This window comes from Lepidochelys kempii, chromosome 2 (genome assembly GCF_965140285.1).
Source record: "Lepidochelys kempii isolate rLepKem1 chromosome 2, rLepKem1.hap1, whole genome shotgun sequence".
In the NCBI taxonomy this organism is placed as follows: Eukaryota; Metazoa; Chordata; order Testudines; family Cheloniidae; genus Lepidochelys; species Lepidochelys kempii.
The window spans coordinates 172,003,508-172,017,048 of NC_136381.1; the positions used below are offsets into that span (position 1 = coordinate 172,003,508).

The 13,541-nt window shown below is 42.8% G+C and overlaps 1 protein-coding gene across 5 annotated transcripts in view; it reads right to left on the reverse strand.

Moving 5' to 3' along the window:
* RAMP3 (receptor activity modifying protein 3) overlaps positions 1-13,541 on the reverse strand; it is a 101,630-nt gene that overhangs the window by 50,524 nt on the left and 37,565 nt on the right. Inside the window, exons 1-4 of one of the 5 annotated variants that reach the window (XM_073332763.1) lie at positions 10,206-10,293; positions 9,465-9,647; positions 2,391-2,967; positions 1,375-1,991 (exon numbers count right to left, since the gene is read on the reverse strand). In XM_073332763.1, the coding sequence (XP_073188864.1) occupies positions 1,935-1,991; positions 2,391-2,939 (606 nt within the window). In that variant the 5' untranslated portion in view covers positions 2,940-2,967; positions 9,465-9,647; positions 10,206-10,293 and the 3' untranslated portion in view covers positions 1,375-1,934. Of the gene's footprint in view, positions 1-1,374; positions 1,992-2,390; positions 2,968-9,464; positions 9,648-9,699; positions 9,889-10,205; positions 10,339-13,541 lie in introns of those variants that run through there. The other 4 variants (XR_012157425.2, XM_073332764.1, XM_073332766.2 and 1 more) reach the window with 4 other exon arrangements.

Here is a 13,541-nt window from a genome sequence, read left to right on the forward strand (position 1 = left end):
ATGGAGCCCGCTCAGCTCACCACTGCTGTTGTGAGCATTGTAAACACCTCACGCATTATCCTGTAGTATGTGCAGAACCTGCAAAAGCAGGCGAGGAGGCGACAACAGCGCAATCATGATAGTGATGAGGACATGGACACAGACTTCTCTCAAAACACGGGCCCTGGCAATTTGGACATCATGGTGCTAATGGGGTAGGTTCATGCTGTGGAATGCCGATTCTGGGTCCGGGAAACAAGCACAGACTGGTGGAACCGCATAGTGTTGCAGGTCTGGGACAATTCCCAGTGGCTGCGAAACTTTTGCATGCGTAAGAGCACTTTCATAGAACTTTGACTTGCTTTCCCCTGCCCTGAAGTGCAAGAATACCAAGATGAGAAGAGTCCTCACAGTTGAGGAGCAACTGGCAATAGCTCTCTGAAAGCTTGCAATGCCAGACAGCTGCCAGTCAGTCGGGAATCAATTTGGAGTGGGTAAATCTACTGTGGGGGCTGCTGTGATCCAAGTAGCCAACACAATCACTGAGCTGCTGCTATCAAGGGTAGCGACTCTGGGAAATGTGCAGGTCATAGTGGATGGCTTTGCTGCAATGGGGTTCCCTAGCTGCGGTGGGGTGATAGACGGAACACATGTCCCTATCTTGGGACCAGACCACCTTGGCAGCCAGTACATAAACCACAAGGGGTACTTTTCAATGGTGCTGCAAGCACTAGTGGATCACAAGGGACATTTCACCAACATCAACGTGGGATGGCCAGGAAAGGTGCATGACGCTCGCATCTTCAGGAGATCTGGTCTGTTTGAACAGCTGCAGGAGGGAACTTACTTCCCAGATCAGAAAATTACCATTGGGGATGTTGAAATATCTATAGTTACCCTTGGGGACCCAGCCTATCCCTTAATGCCCTGGTTCATGAAGCCATACACAGGCACCCTAGACAGTAGTAAGGAGCAGTTTAACTATAGGCTGAGCAAGTGCAGAATGGTGGTAGAATGTGCATTTGGACGTTTTAAAGTGCACTGGCACAATTTACTGACTCAGTTAGACCTCAGTGAAACCAATATTCCCATTGTTATTACTGCTTGCTGTGTGCTCCACAATATCTGTGAGAGTAAGGGGGAGATGTTTATGGCGGGGAGGGAGGTTGAGGCAAATCGCCTGGCTGCTGGTTACCCAGCGTGGTTAGAAGAGCACAGAAGGGCGTGCTCCGCATCAGAGAAGCTTTGAAACCAGTTTCATGACTGGCCAGGCTACGGTGTGAAAGTTCTGTTTGTTTCTCCTTGATGAAAACCTGCCCCCTTGGTTGATTCTACTTCCCTGTAAGCCAACTGACCTCCCACCTTCAATCACCGCTTTCAGAGGCAATAAAGTCATTATTGTTTCAAAATCATTCATTCTTTATTAATTCATCACACAAATAGGGGGGAAACTCGCAAGGTAGCCCAGGAGGGGTGGGTGTGGAGGGAAGCATTGGGTGGGGTGGTGGATGAGGGGAGGAGGGAAGGACAAGGCCACACTACATTTCAAAACTTATTGAATGCCAGCCTTCTGTTGCTTGGGCAATCCTCTGGGGTGGAGTGGCTGGGTGCCTGTAGCCTCCCAATCCTGCATTCTTGGGTGTCTGGGTGAGGAGGATATGGAACTTGGGAAGGAGGGCAGGCAGTTATACAGGGGCTGCATCAGCAGTCTGTGCTCCTCCTGCCTTTTCTGCAGCTACACCAGACACCTGAGCAAGTCAGTTTTCTCCCCCATTCGGCTCAGCATTGCATCCTGCCTCCTCTCAGCGTGCTCCTCCCTCCTCTCATTGCATTCATTTAACGCTTTCCTGGACTCTGCCATTGTTTGCCTCCATGCATTCTGCTGAGCTCTTTCAGTGCGGGAGTACTGCATGAGCTCTGAGAACATGTCATTGTGAGTGCCCTTTTTTTGCCTTCTAATCTGCGCTAGCCTCTGGGATGAAGATGATGGGGGAGTGTAGAAACGTTTGCAGCTGTGGGAGGAAAAAAGGGAGAGTAGTATTTTAAAAGATACATTTTAGAGAACAAAGGGAAGACTATTTCGTGCTGAATCAAGCGATTCACATTACATAGCACATGTGCTTCCCCCACCGCCACCGCCTGGTTAGTATCAGGGAAGATCCCCCTCAGCCAAACGCGAACAGCTCAGCATGAACGGGCCTCCCTGCACCGCGTGGCAAAGACTTTTAGAGTACCTCCAGGAGAGCTTCATGGAGATGTCCCTGGAGGATTTCCGCTCCATCCCCAGAAACGTTAACAGTCTTTTCCAGTAGCTATACTGGCCGCAAATGCCTCCCAAGTCTTCAGGGCAAATTAATCATTTAACACACTTGCTTTTAAACCCTGTGTTATATTTACAAAGGTACACTCACCAAAGGTGCCTTCTCCAGCTTCATGGTCTGGGAGCCCGCCTTGGGAGGGTTGGGAGGGTATTGGCTCCAGAGTGATGAAAGTTCCTGGCTGTCAGGAAGAAGGGATTCTCCACTTGCCTGCTGTGCACTATCCTTAACCTCCTCCTCATCATCATCTTCCTCATCCACAAAATCCTCATCCCTGTTGCGTGAGACTCGCCGCTTGCAGGTGTCCACGGACAGGGATGGGGTAGTAGTAGTGCCCCCCGCTAGAATTGCATTCAGCTCATCAAAGAAGCAGCATGTCTGGGGCTCCGACCCAGAGCGACCGTTTGCATCCTTTGTATTTTGGTAGGTTTGCCTCAGCTCCTTAACTTTCACACGGCACTGCTGTGTGTCCCTGTTGTAGCCTCTGTCCATCATGCCCTTGGAGATTTTGGCAAATATATTGGCATTTCGTCTTTTGGAACAGAGTTCTGCCTGCATGGATTCTTCTCCCCATACAGCAATCAGATCCAGTACCTCCCGTTCAGTCCATGCTGGAGCTCTTTTGCGATTCTGGGACTCCATGTTCACCTATGCTGATCAGCTCGCCACGCTGGCCAAACAGGAAATGAAATTCAGAAGTTCCCAGCGCTTTTCCTGTCTACCTGGCCAGTGCATCTGAGTTGAGAATGCTGTCCAGAGCGGTCACAATGGAGCACTCTGGGATAGCTCCCAGAGGCCAATCCCGTCAAATTGCATCCACACTACCCCAAATTCGACCCAGCGAGGTAGAATTTAGCACTAACCCCCTCGCTGTGGAGGAGTACAGAAATCGATTTTAAGAGCCCTTTAAGTCAACAAAACAGGCTTGATCGTGTGGGTGCAGGGTTAAATTGACCTAACGCCGCTAAATTCGACCCTAAACTCGTAGTGTAGACCAGGGCTTTGATAATTCATGGCAAAGTTTTAAAAATTATATTAAGATATATAACCTTATACTAAAGATACATATTTCCCTGTTGATGCTGTAAAACCACATCTCTAGAATATGGTCTATATTTATATATATATATAGGTACTGGTTAGTTTTTAATGAATTTATGCCTTCAATTGAGACTCTAAGAGTGTCAGCTATATAAAAATATCTATAGTTAAATATCATGTGTCTTCCAAAGTATATTTATAACAGAAAACAAAAATAATTAACAGACTTAAAACAAGCCCAGGTGGACATGCTCAGATCCCTGATGGCTTCAGTTCCATCTTGCCCTCCCCCCACCTATATTATCTAATGTAGTCTAAATGTCTCTAAATACAAATATATTTTAAGTCAAATATTACCCTGTTAATACCAATGGGTATTCTAGAATATGTAGAATACATTCCTACCACCAGAAAAATTTATGTGTACATACACAGATGTATATGCATATACATATTTACAGACTCATCACATGTACATTTACAATTGATTTTGTACATCAAATATAAATTAGTACAAAATCTAAATAGGAAAAATACAATATAAATATCATATTCATAATATGTCAAATGCCCTCCACAAATTGAATATCTAGTTCTATTTTAGGTTAGGAGCATTGAGCATTGAGTGTTCTAAGGGACTTGTGGTCACCATAACACAATCCATCAGTGAAGAGATTTTTTCTAGCAGTGCAAGTTGTGATGATTAGTACGGCTAATACTTCAATCAGTAGATGGTGCTACAAACCCCAGCTTTGTGTTAAACTGTTACTCTATGTATTGCAATGCTATACAGTTGTTATTGCTCAGTTTCAAAGGAGATCAACAGAAGAGTTCAGACTAGCTGGTTATCTGCTAGGAGTTAAAAGGTTATATAAGTGACAGTTACCATATCTACAAGGATACATAGGAAAACAAACTGATTATTAAACTTGTCAAGGTGTGTTTTTTATGATAAAACCATTCTGCTATTTTTGGTCAAATCTGTCTCAGTCTTCGAAGCATCTGTCAATCAAGTTGTATATTTAAAGCCAGTTGACAATAATATTTTTCTTTCTTTCTAAGACAAAGTCAGATTGGAGGTTAAAAGTAAAGCTTACTGTAAGTGAAGCAGCCAAATATTAGAGGTTAACAGAAGACTTAGGATCATAATTAAGATAAAGCAAATTAAAGCCACTCTAATCTGCTTTGAGACATTTTGGACAAACAGTAAATGTAATAATTGCTATGTCACCTTGTCACAACACTGTGCATAACTATGTACCATGAAGACACAAAATTACTTCACAAGCCAACAAAGGTGGGCCACAATCAGAACCCCAGATACAAACACCCTCAAACTTTTGATAGGGATCCAAATTTTGCAAGCTCAGGGCCATTCTTACCAGCAAAGGTTTGTTGTTATGGAATGTGCAATACAGCAATTGCTCTACCCTTTTCAACATGCCTACAAAAAAAGAGTCTCCTCTGACATTCGATTTACATTAGTTTCATGCCATTGATTGCTGTGCCATGACTCATTTTTACCATTAGAGAGGAGATCTGAAATCAGGCTTCACTATATATTGCAGGCTTAGCAGCAAAACATTTGAGCTAAAAGAGACCATCACCAAAAATGACATTTCTTCACAAGTTTATCCTATGTATCTTCACTCCAAATAAAAAATTGACTATCATAACTTTCTCATTATCCAAGGCTTTTCTGTCTGATGAGCTAGAGAGGGGACAACATTTAATTTATAGCTCATGGTGTTTTTTTCATACCCTATGAAGTGAGGTCAAAAGATCGTGTAATTCCTCTGACTACAGGTTAAATTGCTAAAGCTGACACTGAATTTGCTTTAAGGAGAGCATGCAGTCTTCACCAGAAATTGCCAATAAATATTTTATCCATCCAATACGTTTTTAAAGAGTTTTTCCCCTTTGTCTTTCTGTTGCTCATATTTGAAATTCTTTCTTAGAAAGTTTTTTTACAGTATAATTCCTCCCTGCATATTGTATCATTTTACATTGGAAAAGATTGATACTTTTCTCCCACTGTGTTGTATATTCACATAAAATGAATATAGCTGTTCAGCAAGGGTGGCTTGTCAGACAAAATTAATCTTTGTACACAAACATAATTGATCTGATATTGGAAAGATATATGATGTGATAGGAGAAGAGGTTTTCTATGGCAATTAAACACCCACTGCCTACTGAAAGTTAATGAGAATTGGAAGCCTGAGTCTCCCTGGTGCCTTCTAAAATCTCTCTCAGAAATATTTTAACAGCTCTAGCAAAGTCAGCAAAGGACGCCTGTTGATCTTACATAAACAGTGCCAGATTCTGATCCCTTTACTCATGTTGAATAGTGTTTAGTTCTGCAAGTAGTCCCATTAATTTAAGATATTAGTCAACATGAGGTTATCAGAATCTGATTCAAAGTAGTTTATTTTCCCCAGCGGATCATAACATAGTTATAATGCAGATCATACCCTTGGGGGGAGGGGCAGAATGACAGTGTCTCTTTAAAGATGAAAAAATGACCTGTCTGAGTTAAAATGTTAAATTATTGCTCCACAGCTTATTTTAAATTCCTTTTTACAAAAATATGTCAGAATCTTGATTCCAACACTATGTTTTTTGCATACGTACATTTCTCCCATGGGGGTGTCAATGAGATTGCTACCCATGTACAGAGAGGAAAATGTTAGAGAAGGAAATAGATCCGTCAAGTGCATGAATTCACCCTTAATTTGTTGCTTTTTGTAGTATGCCAGTATACCCTTATGATAAAATGGGTATTACTGCAAAGTGCTAAACATCTCTGCAATATCTCAGTTCAGAAGAGACCTTAATTAGAAATTGTGCAATTAAGATATAAATCAAAACAGATACTTCCTTGCAAAAGTGCATTAGCTATATTAATGGCAATGCTTAACCTCCAGAACTTGAAGTTTTATGCTCAAAGTTGCAAAACACACTAATCCATAACAATGATACCCATACTGTGATAGCGGCAAACTAAGCTAACTTCCCATTATAGTGATGGGAACAAGAAAAGACCAAGATCTCCAGTGTGTCAGACTGCCCAGTATCATATCTTTTCAACACTTGTCCATATGACAGAATCTGAATCTCAAGGACATACCCAAGGTTACACCATAAAGGTACATTCTCCCGAACTTGCCTTGGAAGGAGACAAGGATTCCTCTGTGTATTTAAGATACTTTTCTTCCTGCCTATTTAATGGGGGAAGGACAACTAAATTAAAATCACAGTTTCTTCTATTGCCTTACAAGCAACTTATTGCCCTCTGCCTCTCCACTGAAAAGACTTGCTATTTCACAGCTTCCACAGGTTTGGCTTCCTCAGGCAAAAGAGCACTTAAAGAGTTTCACATCCTCAACATTTTTCAGAATAAATGCCAACTCAGTGGAATGCTTATTCCTTTATTTTTCTTTTCCTTTTTCCTATTTTTAAATCTTTCAGATGAGCAGAAAATATAGTGCAGCCATCCAACTGTGCAGTTGTCACAGAATGAAAGCTTATTTTTAGCCCGGGCACACAGCATTTAGTTTTATACTCATAGTATAAAAAGCTGAGGGTTGGAAGGGGGTGGAGAGAGCGTAGGGAAGTCAAACAACAAGTCATCAAAACTCACCAGGCTCTCAGCTCCTCCATGCAAGCATGTCTACTGCCTAGTCCTAGAGAAGAAAGCTATACAGATCCATCATTTTCAAGTGTCAACATAGTTTAGGGATAATTGGACATCCAGTTGGCAATGCTGGTCACACTGCTAACATGTATCAAATGCAGCCCTCCAAATACAACACGTATGGGCCTCTGGGGTTAGAGAAACAAGTTTCTTCATTAAATGAGAAACCCAGCCCTCGCCTCCATCACTACCAAGGTCCCACAATAGCAAAACCAGTGAGAGATTCTGATGCACTGAGGGGAAAGGAGGAGGCAGTTCTGGACTAAGTGAATGGTACAGGGGGTGTGCATCCCCCTTGCATACCATATAGCCCAGTTTAGAGTGATGCCCTACTTCACCCTAGGAGAATGTGTGGGTAGGACATACATAGAGGGGAGGAGTGGGCGCCAGAAGCTCTGCTGCTTTGTTGATTCCTCTTGCTGCTGAAAAGGGATCACATAGGGCTGTACAGGCTACTCCAGGTACTAGATGGGAGTAGGCTCCATGGAGCCCTTTTGCAGTCATTCCACAGCTGGAGCAAGTCGATTCCTCCTCCTGCTCCATCCACTTCCCACACATGTCCCCAGTGCCCAGTCCAACTATATGGATTTGGTCTTAGGACAGGAGAGCAACTACATTAGAAAAAACTGGTTGGAGCCAGCAGTGGAATGCATTAATTTTACATGCTTCTGGGACATAAACAAAAGCATAAGAAGTTGAGTGGGAGAGGCATGTTCCCTCTTACCCCTCCCGTCCCCCTCCCCCAGTGATTTCACCCATGCCCTAAGAGTTGAAGGAATGTATGTATTTTAAAAAGTGATCTTTAGAATGACCCTGTGCGTGCAAAGGCAAGGACTAACAGAAGATGGTATCTAGGTGATTAATATGCTGCCAGCAGGGCCAGCTTCAGGCACCAGCTTTCCAAGCAGGTGCTTAGGGCGGCACTGGGAATGGGGCGGCAATCCATGTCCCGCGGCGGCGATTCAGCGGCAACTGCTTGGGGTGGCAAAATTGGTAGAGCCGCCCCTGGCTGCCAGATCACGTGACATTTTAACTCGCTTTGAGGTTTCAGTGTGGGTCAGGATACAAATACCCGGGAAGCCCCAAAGTGTCACTTGGCAAGCTGCTGCAGTAGGGCACAGAAGAGAAGCTGCATTTCATCAGATAGCTTATCTACTGGTAACCAGAGAGGCAGGGGAAAGAACCATGCTGGTCTCTCCAAGCCCCACAGATGACTTGTCATAGGGCGGGGGAGTGAATCAGAGACCATTTGAGAAAAGAATATGCTGCCATAAGTGGCCAGAAAGCCAGAGTATGGGGAAATTTAAACTGGTCTCAGACCTGGGGGAAAATGTTCATTCCTGTTTAATTCTTACTTTGCTGGAACTAGTTCACCTGAATCTGATTTTCAGAGGTGCTGAACCCCGACAGCTCCCATCCATTTCAACTGGCTTTGTGGATAGCCAGCCCTTCTGAAAACCATAGAATCATAGAATATCAGGGTTGGAAGGGACCTCAGGAGGTCATCTAGTCCAACCCCCTGCTCAAAGCAGGATCAATCCCCAACTAAATCATCCCAGCCAGGGCTTTGTCAAGACTGACCTTAAAAACTTCTAAGGAAGGAGATTCAACCACCTCCCTAGGTAATGCATTCCAGTGTTTCACCACCCTCCTAGTGAAAAAGTTTTTCCTAATATACAGCCTAAACCTTCCCAACTGCAACTTGAGATCATCACTCCTTGTTCTGTCATCTGCTACCACTGAGAACAGCCTAGAGCCATCCTCTTTGGAACCCCCTTTCATGTAGTTGAAAGCAGCTATCAAATCCCCCCCTCATTCTTCTCTTCCGCAAACTAAACAATCCCAGTTCCCTCAGCCTCTCCTCATAAGTCATGTGTTCCAGACCCCTAATCATTTTTGTTGCCCTCCGCTGGACTCTTTCCAATTTTTCCACATCCTTCTTGTAGTGTGGGGCCCAAAACTGGACCATGTTCAACATTACACAAACACACCTCCTTCCAAAGGACATCACCCCCTGTGTCTCAGGCACAGTGACAGGTCACACTGGGTGGAGACACCAGGCATAGGAAAACAAACCCAGGACCCAACAGGGGAGAAGCCACACCCAGCAGCAGGCACCAGGAAGAAGGCTTGAGCCCCACCTTGGGGCAGAGGCTACACAAACAAATGACAGCATGAAATATTGCTGTCAATAAAGAGAATGGAGTAGCTGTATTTGAAAATACACCTTGCATTAGTAACTTAATGAGAAAACTATGGATTTAGAGAACATTTGCCTTAAATGTGTTGAACTCTGGATTCACTATAGATACAGTGAGACAGTTGACGTATGTTAAATGAATATCAACAACAAGCAGCCTATTGATTAACCTCTATTAATATATTTTAGAGTAGGTGCTCTTCAAGTGAGACACTGTGCCTCATTTTACCTTTGTGTTGCTTTAAGCCATCTTCGCACACTCACAACCCTCACCACATAGCTGGTGAGGGCTATGTTTCCATACACACACACACCCCATGAACAGGGAGAAACTATAAGGTAGATTGTATATCTGTGTCCAGTCAGTCAGTTTCCTAGGCTGCTCCTGGGGCAGGGTAGCCACAGTTTAGCCCTATGCAATAAAGAATCAAGTACATGGGTTTCAGTGTTAGAAACTTTATCTGGAACATAAGTCATTTATAAATATTAAAGATGTGGTACATCTACTTTCAGCAGGTACTAGATAATGTATCCATTAAGTGCTGAATATAAATCTCAGATAACCAGAAGGAGTGGTGTGAGGTGGATTGAAGCAGATGAGAATGGTAATGGAGCTGCCAGTTTATGTGGCCACTCTTCATACTTCTTTGTTGCTGCAATAAAAAAGAGCCAAATCCAGCAGTTTTTACTCAGGCAGAACTCCAATTAACTTCAAAGTGTCATTAATATTTTCTTTTGACTTCAGTACAAGTTTTGCCTCCATACTCCCATCAAATTTTGCAGGATTTGGCCCCAGATTTGTGAGTTTGAATCCAACAAGATAAACAAACTGGTGTCCAAATTGATTCTAGTGGGGAATCACCACATCCTTGGTAGTTATAGAGATGTTCCTGACACTTGATGAAATTGACTTTTTGAAAGGTTGACACCCTTAAGTGATAAATAATAAAGACAAAAGCATGAAACTTACGTGATAAATTCCGTTAGGTTGCACCATTTTTTAGAGTCCACTTTCTTCATCATCTCTTCAAAGGATTTTCCACATCTGGGCAACTTTTCTAACATGAGCGATTCATTGCAGACGATCACTTTTTGACGTGCACCTAGAACAAGTCAGATAGTACTTTAAATCCCAAGACATTGAAGATAGTAGGAACATGAATGGGGAATTATTTTCTGCACAACTCTTTGCACTTACAAGGTATCACCCCTTCTACTCAAGCACCTCAGAGGACTTTACAGACATTGATGAATTTAACATCGCATACAACCACTTCAGGTTGTTATTTATTCCATTTTGTAAATGAGGAAAATGGGCACAAAGAAATTTAGGACCAAATTCAGATCTGGTGTAACATGTTGTAGTTCCCATTGAAGTCAATGGGAATTGGGAACCACTTACACTACAACTGAATTTAGAGCATTATGAATTGCCTCAGGTCACATAAAAAGTCTGTGCTAGAACCAGGAATAGAATCCAGGTGTTCTGGCTAAAAGTCCTATGCTGTATCCAAAAAAAATCCTTCTTAGTTTATTTATAATGCAATACATATTACAGTTAAAATAGAAAATGTTTTTATATGTCAAGCCTTTAAAACTCTAGATATGTCAAACTATTTTATTAAGGAATAGATTAGAACTACAGTGACTGGCAGACAAAGACAGCAGTGACTATGCTCATATTAATTCACAAAACCCAAAGAATTAGAAACTTTTTTTTACTGAGAGGAAGAATTTTGTCCATGACACTTGGATTCGTGTCTTGGAAAAGTACCATGAGAGCTGCAGTTTCCAGCTGCTGCTAGAGATGGACAGTAAAGCCACATCTGGAAATACAACAACTCTAAATAGTGCAATGCACTCCCTTCCCCACCCACTTGTGTAGAATCGTTGGAATAATTAAATACAAAAAGTAATAAATAATAACTAAGTGCAGTAACATCACTGAATGTGAGCCTAAATCCTGGTGTGGGATCTGAACTCATGTATGTCTTTCTGGGCTAGAGGTAGCCAGCTGAGCCACATTACCATATATTGCATCATTTTTAGGAGCCCAGCATCGAGGGAACTATCCTGTTGCATTTACAATCGTATAGTATTTCTAAGCCTTATTAGTGAAGACAAAATGGAGTGATTGACCACACAGATTTGTTTTGGGTCAGAGTATAGATTAGAAAAGCATTTGGCAAGCTTTAACACATTAAACTAACTGTTTTGCTGTAGCTATAAAATAATATTTTTAATACCAGGAATGTTTGCACATCTCATCTACAAAGAACTTTAAAATAAATTGTCACCAATAAAAGACTGGGTAGAAGCAGATCTAGGGTGGGGTAGAAGACTCTTCTCTTCCTGGGACTGGCTTAGAGGGATTGGCTAGCATTAGTTGGCACTGGTGTTATAAGCACATAGCCATGCAGAAAAGGAAATAGTTAACCTGGGCTTACACTTTTGGCTAGTTCTAAAACACCTTTGGGCTGGTACTGTTTAGGACTGTGATCTGTAAATAGGCTATTATGTATGAGAGCACTTCCACCCTGCAGAATCTCAGGAGTTTGAAATGCCAAGGCCTTCAGAGCATTAGACAAGTCTCTGACTGAAGAGAGGGGTTTACTAGCTGTCAAGGTCCCAGGAAGCCTAGAAGGCAGTTTGGCTGGGGCTACCCAGTAAGAGCCAAGGCCAACAGTTCTGCAGGGGCATGGAATCAGACAGAGAGAGCCCTATGCGATTGGCAAGTGGACGCAGGTAGGACTTGTGTAACAGGACCCAGTTTATTTGTATGAAAGAAGCCCAAGGAAAGGGCTGGCCAGTTGTTGGAGGAAAGTCAGAAGTCACAGTCCTGAGAAGAGACTGTGTTGTCCTACTTACACCGCAGAAAAGAGGATTTCTATTTGGATCTGATCTGTAGATCAGGAAGTGGAAGACTTTCACACTTGTGCCTTTTTCCTTCTGCAGCCAGAAAAAGGAGAACTATTATTTGGACACAGTTTACATCACAGGAAGGGGAGAAAACCTTTGCTTTCTCTTTATTATTGAGTTACATTTCAGGAATGGGCTCCTGTCAGTGCTAGGAAGAACTTGCCACCGTGCTCCAGAGAGATGCATTGTCTATGATTTCAGAGAACCTGCAGTCCTGCTTTCCTCTGTGGAAAAACTCTTTACTGCTACTTAACCAGGAGCTTCTTTAAGGTTGCCACTAGTTTGGATTTTTCATCTCTCTTTCACCTACAAATTATTTCAGTTAACATTTGCTATAACAACAGCAAATGTTAACAATCTGGGCCTGTCACTAAGGATGTTTTACCACCAAGTCCAGGTGCTTTTTCAATTAAGAAAAACAACCCTGTATTATAGTCTTAGATGCTCTGTCAGATAGGAACATTACTAAATGAGAATGGCATGGGTATTGGAGTCTGCAGTTGTTGGGACTTTGATCATGGATCCATCTGTAACAGAATGCATATAGCTTAGAGTCAGGTAAACAGACTGACTTCAGCTAAGATGGGGCTGAACTTAATTACAAAAAGGAATATCTTCACTGAGAATGAAAAGTACATTTGTGTGACCACTGGTGTGTGTTACACCATACCACGGCATAGATGATAGGTGTTTCTTACAGTGACAGCTGGAGATATGGTTCTTTAGCTCAGGTTATAACAGCTCATCTTTTTACCTCTGGAGGTTCCTTGTTCAGTCCCAAGTGTCTCAGCCAAGATGGTAGCGTTACATTTTCTCACAGCACTGCATTGCTTTCTAAGCACTTTAAAACAGCAAAAGCACTGTAGTTCCTATCCTACTTCTTTCACCACCTTCAGTTATCAAAGAAAGATTGCTGAGGCTAAGGGTATGTCTACACTACGAAATTAGGTCGAATTTATAGAAGTCTTTTTAGAAATTGTTTTTATATAGTCGATTGTGTGTGTCCCCACACAAAATACTCTAAGTGCATTAACTCAGCGGAGTGCTTTCACAGTACCGAGGCTAGCGTTGACTTGCGGAGCGTTGCACTGTGGGTAGCTATCCCACAGTTCCCGCAGTCTCCGCCGCCCATTGGAATTCTGGGTTGAGATCCCATTGCCTAGTGGGGCAAAAAACATTGTTGTGGGTGGTTCTGGGTACATGCCATCAGGCCCCCCATCCCTCTCTCCCTCTCTGAAAGCAATGGCAGAAAATCATTTCGCGCCTTTTTTTCCTGGGTAACCTGTGCAGACGCCATACCATGGCAAGCATGGAGCCCGCTCTGCTCACCGTCACCATACGTCTCCTGGGTGCTGGCAGACGTGGTACTGCATTGCTACACAGTAGC